Here is a 17,235-nt window from a genome sequence, read left to right as displayed (position 1 = left end):
ATTAACAGTTTCTGTATGTGATTTGAATTGCGACCGCATTATTTTTTAACAATGACATCCAGTATTTTACTGAATATTAACATGGCATTTAATTCAGTTCCATTCCATGAGATATCACTATCATTCCCTTATAATCTCTAAAATATTCTTTCAAACATTCCCAACTTTAATTTCTTTAAATAAATAAATTGACAAGGGAGCCAGCTCTTCCCAGGTTACAGCAATGTAGATCACGTTCTTTCCAAGGCGATCAAAGGAGTGGCCACGTATCTATTAATTCAGGAAGGAAATCCAGAAAACAAATCTAGAATTTAAAACTTTACACAGGCTCTGATTCCTGTATGCAGCTGCAAGCCATTTTTTGTCTATATATCAGTGGTGGGTTCCTACCGGTTTGGACCGGTTTAGCCAAGCTGGTAATGATTTAGTGGCCTGGGTCACTGGAACCAGTTAAGGAGTGTGGCAGGCCATAGGTGCTGCCCTCTTGTTTTTCAGTTCTGCGCATGTGTAGAATAATTGTAATTGTATCGTGCATGCACGAGCAGTGCACATTAAGTGTTCATGTGCAGCACACACACGAGCGAACCGGCAGTAGTGCCTCCGGAACTCACCCCTGCTATATATGACACCTTTCCTGGCTGTAAAAAAGATACACGCATTATCTAACCATTGTGAGTCTTCTATTGAGTAAGTTCAAAGCTTGAATATGGAACTATGATTTATATCTGGGCCAAGGATGAAGTATGATCTTTGGATTTGCCTGCCTCTAACTATTAATGGAAGGAGATCCTTCATCTATACTAGACTAAAGATTACATTGTGGCTACAAATATTTTGCAACCTGCTAAATGTCAGTTATGATACCAGTGTCCTGCTTCAGTATTAGAGCTAGACCTTGAACCAAATGGAGGCATTTTTCAGCTAACAAGAATAGATTTCTAAGAGTGTAGATTCTGAGATATATGTTTATTGTAGAAAAGTCATGAAGCCATTACTAAATAACTCTCTGGCAACTGTTGTGTATCAAAAGTTTACAGTAAAGAAAATCAGGGTTCAAAATATTCTATTTTTCTCAAAATATTTTCAAAATGAGTTATTAGAAGTGTTCTCAGACTTCTTTGATCAAACAACTTTCTGATATCTGTTAAGATCTTTTCATTCCTTAAAGAATTGAATCCTTTTTTCTTCTCACACAGAAGCCTAAGCATCTTTGCACATATGAAATGCGGTGCTTGTATAGATTCTCCTTAAACATTTTTGAACTGGGCATAACTAGAAAATACACTTGCATGTTTCTTCCCCCATATAGAAAACAAACCATTATATTTTAATCCTATCAAGCTCTTGGAGCAAAACCGGTAACTTCAAAGCTACATACATTCAGTTCTTTGAGTTCCTGCAATTCTTCTGGTTGTCTTTCTAGAAGACAGCTACAATTCTAGAAGAATTTTGTTGCATACAGCTCTCAAAGGCTCACCACCTCTGATACACACTACATAAACATGACAAACTAAATAGATAGATAAGTAGATGGATGAATGGATGGATGGATGGATGGAGAGAGAGAAAGAAAGAGAGAGAGAGAGAGAGAGAGAGAGAGAGAGAAGAGAGAGAGAGAAGATTATTCATATGCCCACATACCCACATATATTATATGACACAGAGAAACAACACAGTCTAGTTTGGATATTTACATGTACATAGTGAGAAAAACAAATCTTGGGAGTTTACCAGAGGGAACAAAGCTGTTAGAAAGTGATGAATAGAATCTGAAAAAGATTAGCACCCATTTGCCTACAGAATAAGCTGCTGAGATCCTTGACTTTTGAGATAATGTGTCTGTTTTTGGGGGGATTAATATGCCCAGTTCTGGTCTTCTCCAGTAGAGGGAGTGCTTCCATTAACTCTGGACAGATATTTCTTCCTTGAGCTGGCTTAGTATGTGGAGAACATATATTTTTAAGTACAGAATTTAATCCTGTAGGTGAAATATAGATAACTATATGGTGAACCAGCATTTACTAGGCTATCAGCCTCATAGGATTTTATTTTTTAACATAGGTTCAATTATATTTGTAGAATAAAATTCTTCAATTGATGTAAATTATGCAGCATTTATTGTACTTGAAGCATAATAACTTACTCATTCTTCTAAATAAAATATCTAGTTAAACTTCTGTTGGTTTTAAAAGTGCTCCATAGAGACTAAAAATTCTGCCTCTCTGTGTTTCAGGCTGTTCTTGAGCACTTTTACTCTTGCAGTTTCAGCGGGTGCCGTGCTCCTCTTACCTTTTTCAATAATCAGCAATGAGATTCTGCTTTCTTTTCCACAAAGTTACTATATCCAGTGGTTGAATGGTTCTCTAATTCATGGTTAGTATAATGTCATGTAATATTACTGTTTTAATATGTAATATGTTATAGCTTGTGATTGCTTTTAAAGGTTAGATATAGGTAATCGTCAGTTTACAACAAAGTTATAGCGGCGCTGAAAAAGTGACTTATGAACTGTCCTCACATTTATGACCATTGCAGCACCCTCCTACCATGATCAAAATTTGGCCACGTGGCACCAGTATACATTTCTGAGAGTTGCAAGGTAGTCTGTGGTCCATTTGATCACCATATGTGGCTTTCCTGGCTGCTTTACAACATGCAAATCAATGGGGGAAGCTAGATTTGATTAATGACAACATGAGTCACTTAACAACTGCAATTATTCACTTAAGAGCTGTGGCAAAAAAATCATAGAATTGGGGGAAACTCATTTAACAATCATATTTCTTAATTCTGGCCCAACTGTCATCGTAAGTTGAGGACTACCTATATATGATTCTTATCAGACAGGCACGGAAGACAATTGTGAAAATAAAGTAGACTAGAAACACATGGCACCTGGAGGATGTTTAATAAATGAATGTTGTGTGGGATCTGATTATTTTAATAGAATTTGGAAGCTGTATCAGGAAATTGTGTGTGAATTTTCTTAATAACCAATAATATAGTTAGCATCTTGAAATACTGAAAATGAACATTATACAAAGTTTGAATACAGGTGTACTTTGGTATTCATTGTTAATTGGTTATGAAATAACTGATACAGCTATTATTCAACTTGGAATTGTTTTCAAAATCTTAAGAAATGTTTAAACCTAGTGTACATGAGTTTGAACCTGTAGAATTTAAACAAAATCATATTGTAATGATTGTGCCATTTCTATATACCGGTAATCATTTTGAAGCCCAATATGTGTGTTGTTTTAAAGTAACGATAAAATGGAAAGACCTCACACCATAAATAGGTTCAGCTTTAAATCTCAGTATACAAAACAAAGGGGGGAAAGGGGGGAGATTAAAAAGCCCTGAAATTCTAAAAATACATTTGCCAAATATTAACGTTTCTTTTTCTATTTCATGTGTGTCCAGCAGATGGAGATAGAATATAGTACAAATTGCCCATGGACGTATACCTTTTCATTCCTCAAAGTATTGTAGGCAAGGCTGAGGCTTTATCAGAGCTGGTGAAATGTTTAATTTCACTTTTTCTTAGTAAGAAATATTTTAATCCGATATTGCATCAGACAGAAGCTGGCCAGAATTTTGTGCTTATTGATAAAATCCCAGATACACTGTAGTTTTCTCATTAGACTGATTTATATTTTTCTCTAATACATTCAACAACCCTTATCTCATTTTGTCCCATCATTGTGTTACACATTCTTTTGATGTTAAATAACTATCTTCAGAAGATTGTTATGGTGGTTCAAAGATAGGTATGTAAATCAGTGTCCAGATTTATGAATGTATCAGACATAGTATAAACCAGATTACTCATGCAGGATATTCTCTGAAGGATTTTTTTCATGCATAGTTTTTGCCTAAACTGCTTGTGTCACAATCTTATTTAGAACTTTAAATGACTCACCAGTAGTAACTTTCAAATAATCAGGCAATGTTTGATAGATGATAGAAAGATTAACATTTGCATTTGCCATTCAGTCTGATACATAATATCCTTTAAAAATTATTTGGGAGTATGGGAATGTAAAAGAGGCAGCTGCTTTGTCTTTAACGCAACTCCTTAAAATAGCTTGCATTTGCTTTTGGAAACCTGGAAAGACTTGCACCAATTTTGAAACACCTTGAAACACCCCATGAAGCATACATAGCTGTAATATCTAGAATCTTAAATCTTCAGATCAGTGAATATGTCAGGTCAGAAGAAATTCTGTGATTCTGCTGCTAACATATTATGAAAGCTCGTAATCACCAAGCACGTCTGGTCAGCATTTGAGAATGCATTTTAATTTATGGATAAATACTTTACATGGAAAAATACAGCTACAGAACTAGAAAGACCATCTAAAATTGCTGTGTTTACATCTTAAAAGATCATCAAGAGAAAAAAAAATAATTTTTTTCTGAGATATGTTTAAAATTCTACTGTATTTGAGGAACAATATATTGACATTTTTCTTTTCTTGTTTTGTTTAGGTTTATGGAACCTTGCTTCCCTCTTTTCTAATCTTTGTTTGTTTATATTGATGCCCTTTGCTTTCTTCTTTCTGGAGTCAGAAGGCTTTGCTGGCTTAAAAAAGGTGCGTAGCTATTATATATTCAGTGAATTGGATATCAGAAATACCCTGTGATGGTGTGGGGGGGTACTTGCTGCTTTCTTGGTTGTTTTCTTACAGATGCTTTGTCACAGTATTGGTAACATCATCATCATGTCAACATCTGTAGAGATTCTCAGTCACCCAGGCCATGGTTGTCCCAAAGGTGCTTTTTCAAGAGGCAACTGGCCTTTTTTGTTTTTCTTTGAAGGTGTTTCACTTCTCATCCAAGAAGCTTCTTCAGCTCTGACTTGGATGGTGAGAAACAGAAGGATTTATATTTCTTGCAGACGACTTGTATTCTTTTAGAGAGTCACTGAGGCCACTTGGAGGTTTAGCTATGTCCTCAGGGTCATCTAAGTAATGCAAATGGGTGTGGAACCTTCTTGGAACTGCTGAAAGGACTTTGTTGTGGAGCTGTGCTTTCTTCAGTATGTTTTCTGCCCTGTGTCGCGTCACTATTGAACACAGGCACAGGCTGTTGGGAATGAGACTGTGTTGTTTGCACCTCAAATTGAAGCATCCTGCAGAAAGCACAGCCCCACAACATACTTTCAGCAGTTCCAAGAAGGCTCCACACCCATTTGCATTACTCGGGTGACCTCTGAAGACACAGACAAATCTTCAAGTGACCACAATGACTCTCTAAAAGAATACCAATGACCAGCTGTCTGCAAGGAATATGAATCCTTCCATTCCTCACCAGCCAGTCAGAGCTGAAGAAGCTCCGTGGATAAGAAGAGAGACATCTTCAAAGAAAAACCAGGAATAACCATGTCAATAGACACATTGACATAAAAAATAGCTACATACCATGCAAAATAGACAATCAACAAGCCAAAAGAGATACAAAAGACCAAAATACCTTCCCATCAGCAATCAGCATCCAGATGAGCATAGATTTAACTCCAAGATTAACATCATAACAACAATCAATATCTCAGTCAAAGAAATGCCAATCAAGCCAACAGTAAACAGCTCAACCAAAGAACTTCCAAGATCTTTCCCACCAACACTGATGTGGGGGGTGGGGGGCACCAGAATATGAACTGACACAAACCTCACTCCTAATTGGTATCGATGATGATACCTAATTTGGGTAATGAAACATCTGCAAGAAAACACCAAAGTTCAGAGAGCACCCAGGACACCCCCCCCATTTCAACCCTGAGCTATGAATATTTTCCTTTATTGATCCCATATGATCACTGGCAAAGCTTTATTTAAAAAAGGGAAGGATCTTAAAAATCTGTGCTAAAGGTACTATGTTTAAGCTAAATGTAATAGAATTGGACCTTAACAATACAGGTAGTCCTCAATGTATGACCACAATTGGGACCAGAATTTCTGTTGCTAAGAAAGACAGCTGTTAAGTGAGATGTCAAAGTTTATGACTTTTTTGGCATGGTTATTAAGGGAAGCACTGCAGTTGTTAAATGAATCACACAGTTGCTAAGTAAATCTGCCTTCTCCTGCTGACTTTGTTTGTGGGAAGCTTGAGTGGGAAGATCACAAGTGGCTGTCATATAACTTTGCTTACATTAGAGTTATGAATAAATTGCAAGTATTTAATTATTTTTAATGTAGTTTCTACTATTGAATAAGTATATGTAACAGTTTGAAAGGGGGGAAACATGTATAAGTATGAATCATTAAATAGGACATGAATGGAATGTAATCTTTCTAATCATGTTCTCCCAATAACTGGGAGTCAGACAATTAATAGTACAGGTAATATAAGGAGACTTTGGTAGTAAGTACATTCGCAGCTATGCAGCACTCAGATTTTAATGGGCATTAACTTGAATAATAAATTCATAATTTGTGACTATTACATGTCAGTTTATTCAAAATGCAGTCAGGCTGAATTTGATCCTATTTTCTTTTTTCCAGCATTCATTTAACCTTGTCAATTAGAGTTTCCTGTTCGATTTTGATAATATATATAATAAACCACGTGATCTGATTTATCCTAGTTCACTGCAAATGTACAGTTTGGTGAGACAGTACATTGTTTGCTTCTTACCTTTTTACTCTATTCAAGTAGATAAAAATAATCAAGAAGTCTTATTTTATAATTTCCAAACCAAGATTTCTGATTTAAGTTCGTAATCAGTCTGGTACTCATAAAGCAACAATAAATCTCAGCAGCACACATTTATTCTACTGTTTTTGAAATGTTTGATTTTCTGTAGAAGTTTTCAGTTACATCAAGAAATCAAACAATTTGGCAACTAACCTGAAACAAATCTGGGAGAAATCTAATGTGGAATCAAATTCTCTATACTGTTAAAGCACGAATCATAGCAAAAACAGCAGGAGATATGAATGGGAGGTCTTCAGATATGTTTTCTTATTTATCCTTTATCCTTGCCAATAGAAATGATTTTTATTCCTTTCATGAAAGGGTTTCTCAAGAACACGAGAGCCATGCTGAATATCTTTAAAAACACATTTAGTTCACTCTAAAATTCTGATAGCCATTATACTAAAGCCCACAAATAGGACATGAATGGAATGGACTCCCAATAACTGGGAGTCAGGCAATTAATAGTACAGGTAATATAAGGAGACTTTGGTAGTAAGTACATGCGCAGCTATGCAGGGTAGGTAGATGCAAATCCCTATATCTGAAGTTGGACTCTAGGGAAAAGTTGGATGCACTAATTGGTGTACAGGTAGTCCTCGACTTATGACCACTAGTGAGCCCAAAATTTATGTTGCTAAGCAAGACAGTTAAGTGAGTTTTGTCTCATTTTATGACCTTTCTTGCCATAGTTACGTGAATCACTGCAGTTGTTAAGTTAGTAACACGGTTGTTAAGTGAATCTTGCCTTTCAGAGCCAAGGTGGCGCAGCGGTTAAATGCAGCACTGCAGGCTACTTCAGCTGAGTGCAGTTCTGCAGTTCAACTGTTCAAATCTCACCGGCTCAGGGTTGACTCAGCCTTCCATCCTTCTGAGGTGGGTAAAATGAGGACCCGGATTGTTGGGGGCAATATGCTAACTCTGTAAACCGCTTAGAGAGGACTGAAAGTCCTATGAAGCAGTATATAAGTTTAACTGCTATTGCTATTTCCCATTGACTTTGCTTGTCAAAAGATTGCAGAAGGAGATCACATGACTCCAGGCCACTGCAACCATCATAAATATAAACCAGTTTCCAAGTATTTGAATTTGACTGTGGGGATGCTGCAATGGTTGTAAGTGTGGAAAATGGTCATAAGCCACTTTTTTCTGTGCCATAGTAACTAAACATTCACTAAACAAATGATTGTAAGTTGAGGACTACATGTATTGGCTGTCCTGTAGCTCAGGGGTCCCCAATTTGTGTGCAGTGGCCCACTAGTGGGCCATGAGAGATTTTCAGCTGGGCCACGGAAACAGCTGATAAGCACGGCACCTTCCCCCGCCTCCTTCCCCCGCAGTTCACAAAGCCAGAAACTTTGGGGATCTCTGCTGTTCGGGGCATTTCAATCTTGCTTTTTGGTGATGGATTTGTGAGTTTTTAAATGCTAATTAATGGTGTTCATTCATTATAACATAAGATTCTTCTAGTGCCTCATATCGATCCCTTCTGCCAATTTTTTAATATATTTTTTTAATATAACATCAAGATTCAGATATAGGAATTGGTTACTCATCATGGATAGGTGTAGTATTTGCTTGAGAAATCAAATTGAATATGGTTCCCTCTAGGATTTTAGTCAAAATATTCTGTTAATTCAAGTTGAATATTTTTGGCCTAAGGGGGTTGGTTTAATTTGCACTTTTGAAAAAAGAGATTTAATTGTGTCCCCCCCCCCCCCAACCACTTAGAAAAAAGTGTTGCTTTTATAGTGTTGCTTCAGTACTCAACTCATCGTTAATTGGTTCCAGGAGGTGCAATGAGTACCAAAAATAATGAGTACCAAATTTCCCCCCCCATAAGGAGTAATGTAGTGAGTCACAAGGCAGCCAACACTGACAATAGCGATACATTGAATACCAAACAAACAATGACTACTGGACAAAATTTTCACCTCAAAATATGTACAAATTTGATGAGTTTCAAAGCAGTTGAGTACCACGGTACCACTGTAGTTCTATTTGACCAATTGTGTCTACCCTGTAAAAAGATGGTGATATGGGGCTTTGAAGCAAAAGATTCTTTCCTAAGCAGAAAGTATCTTCTGTAGATGGAAGAGTTTTATCGCTTATACTAGGTTATTTGGCAAAAAAAGAAAAAGTCGAAGCAGATTTCTTCTGCCTATACAAATGGAAGCATAAGAATTCTAAATAAATCTAAGAGTTGTATGATGGGAACACTTGGGAAATTCTTATGAAAGTAATTTTAGAACTGTGTTGCGTCATGCATCCAGATATATCAGGGTTTGGTACCCAGTGCAAAATGTGGATTGAGAGCTTAATCAAGAACATCAAAAGAGAATGCTTGATAGCAATTTTTAAAATTAATTACCCTGTTTCCCTGAAAATAAGACCTCCACGAATAATAAGCCCAATCGGGCTTTTGAGCCCATGTGTTAAAATAATCCCTCCCCTGAAAATAATCCCTCCCCAAAAATATTGCAACACAGCAGCAGCCATGAGGTGACCATGTTCGCCGCCTCCTGCACCTCAAAAATAATAATTCCCTGAAAATAAGGCCAAGTGCTTATTTTGGGAGGTCAAAAGAAACACAGAGAAACATGGTAAGTAGGCCAAATGGAAGTGAAGAGGCCAATCTATGAAGCTGAGCAAAATAACAGCACAATGAAAGAGGAACAAATATTGTTTTAATATACTTCTATCTTGTTTCACAGTTTCAAATTGTTCTGGTTTATGTTCCTTTTGACAAACTTACATAAAAGTGACTGTACTGTATTTTATGACCAGATGGCTTTGTCCCCTTTTCTAGCTAATTCGGATCAGGCCTTCAGTATTAAAGAGACAGAAAGACAAGTAGGAAGTCAAAAGAAATGTGTCTTAATGACGTTTCATTGCATTCCTTCATTAGGGTTGCTTATTGTCTATGGAGATTCTTAGTCATCCAGGTCATGGTTATCCCAAAGGTGCTTTTTAAAAAGGCAACTGGACTTTGTTTTTCTTCGAAGACATTTTGCTTATCATCCAAAAAGCTTTTCCAGTTCTTGGACGAGAAGCAAAACATCTTCAGGGAAAGACAGAGTCCAATTGCGTTTTGAAAAAGCACTTTTGGGATCAGGATTGCTTGTTTTTCGCCATTGACGATCCATAAATTGCTGGAAATAAAGGATTAAGGAAGTGCTGCTTAGTGTTAATGGCACATAGATGTTCGTGATAGAGCACTGTGAATGAAAAGAAATCAGATATTGAAGAAACAAAAAGGAAGAATCCTGCTTGGAGTTCTTAAAAGAAATTTAGCTTGCACAATATTTTGATCTTAATATTTGTTACAAAAAGATACAGCAGTATTTCACCAGGTGCTGCATCTCAACTAAGCCTATCACTGGTATATTTTCTACATTGAATTCTCAGGATATTTTTTGTTTAAAAATAGCAATAGCACTTAGACTTATATACCACTTCACAGTGCTTTACAGCCCTCTCTAAGTAGTTACAGAGTCAGCATATTGCCCTCAACAATCTGGGTCCCCATTTTACTGACCTTGGAAGGATGAGTCAGCCTTGAAACTGGATGGCCTTATATTTTAATATGGAAGTGACAGACTGTTGTTGAACAGATACATTTATGAAAGCACAGAGTATAAAATTAAGGTAGCATTTTAATAAGCCTGGTGGCAAGGCTACTTCACAATACGCAAAAATACATTTTAAAACCTGCTACCAGGTTTTCTGGAAAATAAGACCCTGTCTTATTCTTTTTTTCCCCTCCAAAAGAGACATTAGGTCTTATTTTGGGGGCATGACTTCCACTGCCTCATTTTGCAGCAGTTGCCAGCCCACTTCTTCTGCGGCTGCTTGCCGCCACTCATGTGCAGCACCCCCTGGACTCTGTTTCGCTGTCAGAGACCTCTACAGCTGATAAATTAGATCTGGATTGACGCGCATGGCACCCCCTGGCCTTTGTTTCACTGTCAGAAGCCTTTGGAAAGGCCTCTGATGGTGAAATGGAGGTCGGGGAGCGCTATGTGCAAGCAGTGGCAAGCGTCCACACAAGAAGTGAGCTGGCGAGGTGAGACAGGTGTTGGGTGTGGGAACATGTTGATGTTGTATCTTCACTCCACTGGCTGCAACTGACCTAAGGTAAGGGGGTGTGGGGCACGTAGGGCAGCTCCACACCCCATCCCCACCCTAGCTTGATTGTTACCTGTGCACCTCACCCCACCTCGTGCAATTAGGTGCAACAGCGTGGAGGGTGTCTTAACTAGAGCTTATTTGGCAGTGGGGTAGGGCTTATGTTGGGCACATGTAAAATCAAGCTAGGTTTTATTTTTGGAATAAGCGTTACTTTGGGGGCAAAACTCATTTAAAAAATGTTGCACTTAGCAACATAAATTTCAACCATGGTAGTGGAGTGGTTAGAATGCAGTTTTGCAGGCTACTTCTGTTGACTGCCGGCTGACTGCAGTTTGGCAGTTCAAATCTCACCAGGCTCAAAGTTGACTCAGTTTTCCATCCTTCCACGGTTGGTAAAATTTGGACCCAGATTGTTGAGGGCCATGTGCTGACTCTGTAAAACGGTTTAGAGAGGGCTATAAAGCACTACGAAGCGGTATATAAGTCTGTTATTGCTATTTCTATAAATTTGGGCTCAATTATAATCTCAACTTGAGGACCACCTGTACTTAACAAGTTGATTTGGAGCCCTTCTGTTAGCATTTTGGCACCATAAACTTTGGACTGGGAGTTCTGATGTGAGTTGGTTGTCTTTTGTTCTATAACAACACATCTCTTCAACTAACCAGAACTAGAAACAGTGTTACCTTGGCATCGTTTATGCACCTCTGCTAATGTACAGTGGGAATAGAAGTTGAGGTTATGTGGGTGATTCTTTTATATATAAAAAAACTTGCTTTCTGGATTTTGTAATGGCTTTTTTGCTTGATACTATTATATGGATTGGATAACTTTTTTTAAGCATTGTTGTAAGAAAATTTGTAACTGAAGTTGTCATAGTGTACATATTAATTTTCAGAGTAATTTGCTATTATAGGGAAAAAACTTTATTATTATTATTTGTTTGAAATTCAAAGTATTGCTTGCTGATATAGCTGTCAAATTGAATGTCTTAATGAAAAAAAGCCTTTGCGAAACTAATATGATTAACTTCAATGGAAATAAATAGAAATAGTATAGATGATACGTATTAAGGATTGTAACATATTTTTTTCTCCAAGGTATTTCAATTTTAGTTTAGTTTCTCAAAAATGCACATTGAAAGTGAGTATCAATATATTATATGTCTATGTTTGTGTCTATTTCTTGTTTACTATGTGTATTTTTTTTAAAATAGGGAATCAAAGCACGTATTTTGGAAACTCTTGTTATGCTCATTCTTCTTGCGTTGCTTATTCTTGGAATTGTATGGGTAGCTTCAGCTCTCATAGACAATGATGCTGCAAGTATGGAGTCCTTATATGGTAAGAAAATCTTTTCTGTGTTCTGCTTTTCTAAAGAAAGTTAACTGAGTGGCCATTAGACAAAACAAAACTGTTTTTTTTATAGGCTAACTTAAATTCTAAGCTTTTAAAATATTGTTATTTCTTTCCATCTTATGTTTCACTTGGGATTGGATTTGAGCTAATTGCTGCATGGGATACAGTGACTATTTATTTGTTTCTTAATCTCAGAATCGAAAATATCATAAATTGAAAAAATGTAGGAAATGCTAATGAAAAGGTTGTAATCCAGTTGAGGGCAAGGGAAAATGTTTTGGTTTTGGCTAGAAGTTGAGATTAGCTCTTCTGGATGATATGTATTTCTCAGAGAGATTTATTTTCTGATTTTATAAAAAAAATCATTTGAAGTGACAGTGATTGTCTTCAATCAACTATATTTTTATTAACAAGAATGTTGTTGCATATTTGAGGCTGGTAAATAGAATAGATTAACACATTCTTTTTAATACTTTCATATATATTGGATGAAATAATGTACTAAATAAAGTATTTTTTTATTTCAGATCTTTGGGAATTCTACCTCCCTTATTTATATTCCTGTATATCTTTGATGGGGTGTTTACTACTTCTTCGTAAGTTTTTCATACATATATTAGAAATAATATTTAGTGAGACTTTTTGGCCTTCCAATGCAGGTGTCAGACACTTGCTATTTTCTGTGTGAAAATACTTTATTCAGCCTTAGCGCCCTGCAAAGCATTTGAAAGAGGCACTTTTTAACGATTAGCACAGTGAAAACATATCTCTACAACTTGCTGAAAAAACTTTGTCTTTTGGTAGAATTAACTGGTTTGATGACATCTCCTAGTTATTTGTACGTCTGTTTCCGTGCATTGCCATTTTGTTGGTGGCTGTACGTACAAGTTGGTCAAGGTGCAAATACATGTGGATTGCCAGAGGAAACTTTTGAGACAGTTGAAAAGATCTTCTAAGGATGCGGTTGTTTTAAAATTTCAAAGCGAGATTCTTCGCAGGAACTGCCATACTTCTAAGTATTTGGCCTAGTCTGTAAAACCTGGGTTTTCTAAAATGTATTGCTTTAGCTGTCACTGATAAAAATACTTATATTCTTTTTAAATAGTTAACTCATTACTTCCAGGGTTTCAAAAATTCCTTGGAATATAATGGTGTGAAGCAGCTAATAATTCACCTAGCTTCGTATGATTCATGGTGAGTTTAAACACTCATATCCTTCCTTCAGGCCATAATTATAAACTTGATACCTAAAAATCAATCATAAAATAAATTACACACACACACGTCAGGGTTCCGATGGATGCCACACCACAGTAAAGTTACTTAAAAAAAACTAAATGAAGCCATAAATAAATAAGTAATAAATAAATCAAATGAGGAGGAGGAGTAATATTTAAAATTCGGTTCAGCCCAAATGTATGTTGGACTGGTAGTAATGAAATCCTAAACAATAAAGGAAGCAATATAAATCACCTCAGACAAGAGCCTATGTAGCCTCCAGCCGAAGGCCTCTAGTAAAGTGAAGCCTAACATTTCACTGGGTCATTGGTTCCCAATTTTGAACCACTCTTAACCATTCTTATATATTATAGAAATTATTTGGAATGTCTCTTTGTGTAGCTTAAATCTATTATTCTGTCTTTTGGATCAAGAAAGAATAGATTTTAAACCTTTGTAGCAGTATTTCGTAAAATGTAGCCTGAGGCCTCCAAGACCCCCTCAAGAGTCCTGAAAAGTCAAATTTATTTGCCATATATTGAATATATTTGCAAAGATATAAAACAATGTCTCTTCTCATATTTTATTTGTTAAAAAACATGTAGGGTTTTTTTCATGAACAATATTCAAGTTAATATCTATTTTATCTTGTTATTTTTACATGATTCAACATGTTTCTGTGAATGAATCAATTTTAAAATTTAAAATGATAAGTCTCAATAAATGTAATACATATAAACAAAAGCTCTTTGGTGGTCCTCCATAGGTTTTAAAGGTAGGAAATAGTCATGAGAAGAAAAGATTTAAGAAGCACTGTAGCATAATTTTAGGTTTTGCGAAACAGCTTATCCCTGCTCTCATTCCCCTCTTCTAACCTAACCATTCTTGTCTCTTTCCATTTTTTTTAGTCATGTGTGTATTAAGCATTAGACACCAAAATATAACATTATAATACTTACGTCAGTGTATAATACCTAGGTCAGAATAGAGAAATTCTTACTTAATACCAAAACTACGAAAAGCATGAAATAAGAAATATAGAATGTAAGATAGTAGAAACATTAAATGATTTTAGTTTACAACAGTAAGTACATAGAAATATGGGAATTGTCTCTTGTAAGTTATCAACTCCAGGTAGATTTCACACACTATATCACAATAACAGTAACTTCTTATAAATATGGCAGGATTAATAAATGGTCATGTTTGATCTGTGCAAAGTGACATTTTTAGTACAAAGAAAAGAAGAGCACTTTAGATATGTCTGACACTTTCGACAGGTTTGATAGAGTGAACTTGCCCAGGTTCATCATCTGGAAAAAAATTGAATAAAATAAAATTAAAAAACCCTCAAAGGTCAAACTTGATGGACAGCTAGGTCTTTTTCTACTGTCAGTTTTCTATACAATAATACAATAGCACAGTTGGAATGGACCTTGGAGGTCTTCTAGTCCAACCCTGCCTAGGCAGGAAACCCTATACAGTTTCAGACAGATGGCTATCCAACATCCAACATCTTCTTAAAGACTTGCAGTGTTGAGGATTCACAACTTCTGGAGGCAAACTGTTCCACTGATTAATTGTTCCAACTGTCAGGAAATTTCTCCTCAGTTCTAAGTTGCTTCTCTCCTTGATTAGTTTCCACCCATTGTTTCTTGTTCTACCCTCAGATGCCTTGGAGAATAGTTTGACTCTCTCTTCTTTGTGGCAACCCCTGAGATATTGGAACACTGCTATCATGTCTCCCCTGGTCCTTCATTTCATTTCATTTCATTTATTTGGTTTGTATGCCGCCCTATTCCCAAGAGACTCAGGGCAGCTAACAGTAAAAAGGGGACGGGATACAAAAAATAAAAAATAAAAAATAGCAATTTAAAATTCACCAACAGTCATAACCCCGAGTGGGGCTGGATAATTCAACAGCCCCAGGCCTGCCGGAACAGCCAGGTCTTAGTTGCTTTGTGAAAGGCCGGAAGGGTAGTAAGGGTCTGGATCCCCACGGGGGAGCTCATTCCATAGGGCCACAGAGAAGGCCCTCCCCCGGGGGGTCGCCAGCCGACATTGGCCAGCAGATGGAATTCGGAGGAGGCCTAGTCTGTGGGATCTAATAGGTCTTTGGGAGGTGACTGGCAGGAGGCGGTCTCTCAAGTAACCAGGTCCAATACCATGTAGGGCTTTAAAAGTAACGACTAGCACCTTGAAGCGTGTCTGGAGTCCAATGGGCAGCCAGTGCAGCTCTCACTGCACTGGCTGCCCATTGAGGATAGGTGTAACGTGGGTGTACCGAGGTGCACCCACAATCGCTCGAGCGGCTGCATTCTGGACAAGCTGAAGTCTTCGAACACTCTTCAAGGGCAGCCCCATGTAGAGCGTGTTACAGTAGTCCAGTCTTGAGGTGACGAGGGCGTGAGTGACTATCCGAAGGGCCTCCTGGTCCAGATAGGGTAGCAATTGGTGCACCAGGCGAACCTGGGCAAAGGCCCCCCTGGTCACAGCTGACAAAGGATGTTCTAAAGTCAGCTGCGGATCCAGGATGACTCCCAAATTGCGAACCCTCTCTGAGGGGCGTATAATTTCACCCCCCAGGCTAAGTCCTTCTTTCTATTAAACTAGACATACCCAGTTCATGCAACCGTTCTTATGTTTTAGTCTCCAGTCCCCTAATCATCTTTGTTGCTCTTCTCTGCACTCTTTCCAGAGTCTCCATATCTTTTCTACATCTTTTCTTTTCTTTTCTACATCTTGGTGACCAAAACTGAATGCAGTATTCCAAGTGTGGCCTTACCAAGGCATAATAAAGTGGTATTAACACTTCACATGATCTTGATTCTATCCCACTATTTATGCAGCCTAGAACTGTGTTGGCTTTTTTGGCAGCTGCTGAACACTGCTGGCTCATATTTAAATGGTTGTCCACTAGGACTCCAAGATCCCTCTCACAGTTACTTCTACTGAGCAAGGTATCACCTATACTGTACCTGTGCATTTCGTTTTTGTTGCCTAAATGTAGAACCTTACTCTTTTCACCATTTAATTTCAATTTATTAGATAGTGCCCAATGTTCAAGTTTGTCAAGATCCTTCTGTATCTTAAGCCTATCTTCTGGAGTGTTGGTTATTCCTGCCAACTTTGTGTCATCTGCAAATTTGATGAGTTCCCCATTTATTCCCTCATCCAAATCATTAATGAAGATGTTGAAGAGTACTGGGCCTAAAACAGAGCCTTGGGGTACTATGTTTCTATATACGTCCGAGTTTTCAAAGATGAGTTGTTTGAAATCCAAGATGTTTTATATTATATTTTTGTGGGGTACTTTTTTCTATTTTTATTTTATTCAAATATTTTTATTCAAATAAAATAAAACTTCAAATACAAAACTTTATTTTTTTTCTTTAAAAAAGGCAAAAAAAGATTAAGAACAAGGTATTTTTAAAAGTACATTAAAAAACACACATACATTATTCCCCTCCCCCCTGTTGAATACTGATTAATTACAAGAATATTTTTGTGACATACTTTTTAATTAAAAATCCAGGGAACTGACCTGATGTTGCATATCAACTGATCTAACTACTGTACCATTGCATGGTGAATTTAAAATAGATCCTTCCATGTTCAAGAAGATAAAAAGATTCAATAAACAAATGAAGTTAATTCTGTCATCAAGCTAATGTGAACTGATTTTTCAATACCTTCTTTGGCACTAATTTTTTGCATTTGAAAACTGAGGTGAACGAATTTATTTGTCCCACCACAGGGAAAACTGCCTTCATCTTATTAGTGACTAATATACAATAACAATTTAATCTATCATTTTATCTTTTTCCTG

The 17,235-nt window shown here is 36.9% G+C and overlaps 1 protein-coding gene across 2 annotated transcripts in view; it reads left to right on the top strand.

Moving 5' to 3' along the window:
• LMBR1 (limb development membrane protein 1) overlaps positions 1 to 17,235 on the top strand; it is a 62,228-nt gene that overhangs the window by 27,289 nt on the left and 17,704 nt on the right. For both annotated transcript variants that reach the window (XM_087712488.1, XM_087712487.1), the window contains exons 4-7: positions 2,234 to 2,373; positions 4,495 to 4,598; positions 12,047 to 12,173; positions 12,716 to 12,784. In XM_087712488.1, coding sequence (XP_087568614.1) covers positions 2,234 to 2,373; positions 4,495 to 4,598; positions 12,047 to 12,173; positions 12,716 to 12,784 — 440 coding nt within the window. The remainder of the gene's footprint in view (positions 1 to 2,233; positions 2,374 to 4,494; positions 4,599 to 12,046; positions 12,174 to 12,715; positions 12,785 to 17,235) is intronic.

Source organism: Thamnophis sirtalis, unplaced genomic scaffold (assembly GCF_051295495.1).
Source record: "Thamnophis sirtalis isolate CommonGarterSnake01/CBP01778 unplaced genomic scaffold, rThaSir2_p1.2 scaffold_4, whole genome shotgun sequence".
NCBI lineage: Eukaryota > Metazoa > Chordata > Lepidosauria > Squamata > Natricidae > Thamnophis > Thamnophis sirtalis.
This window is presented reverse-complemented; position numbering and strand designations above follow the sequence as displayed.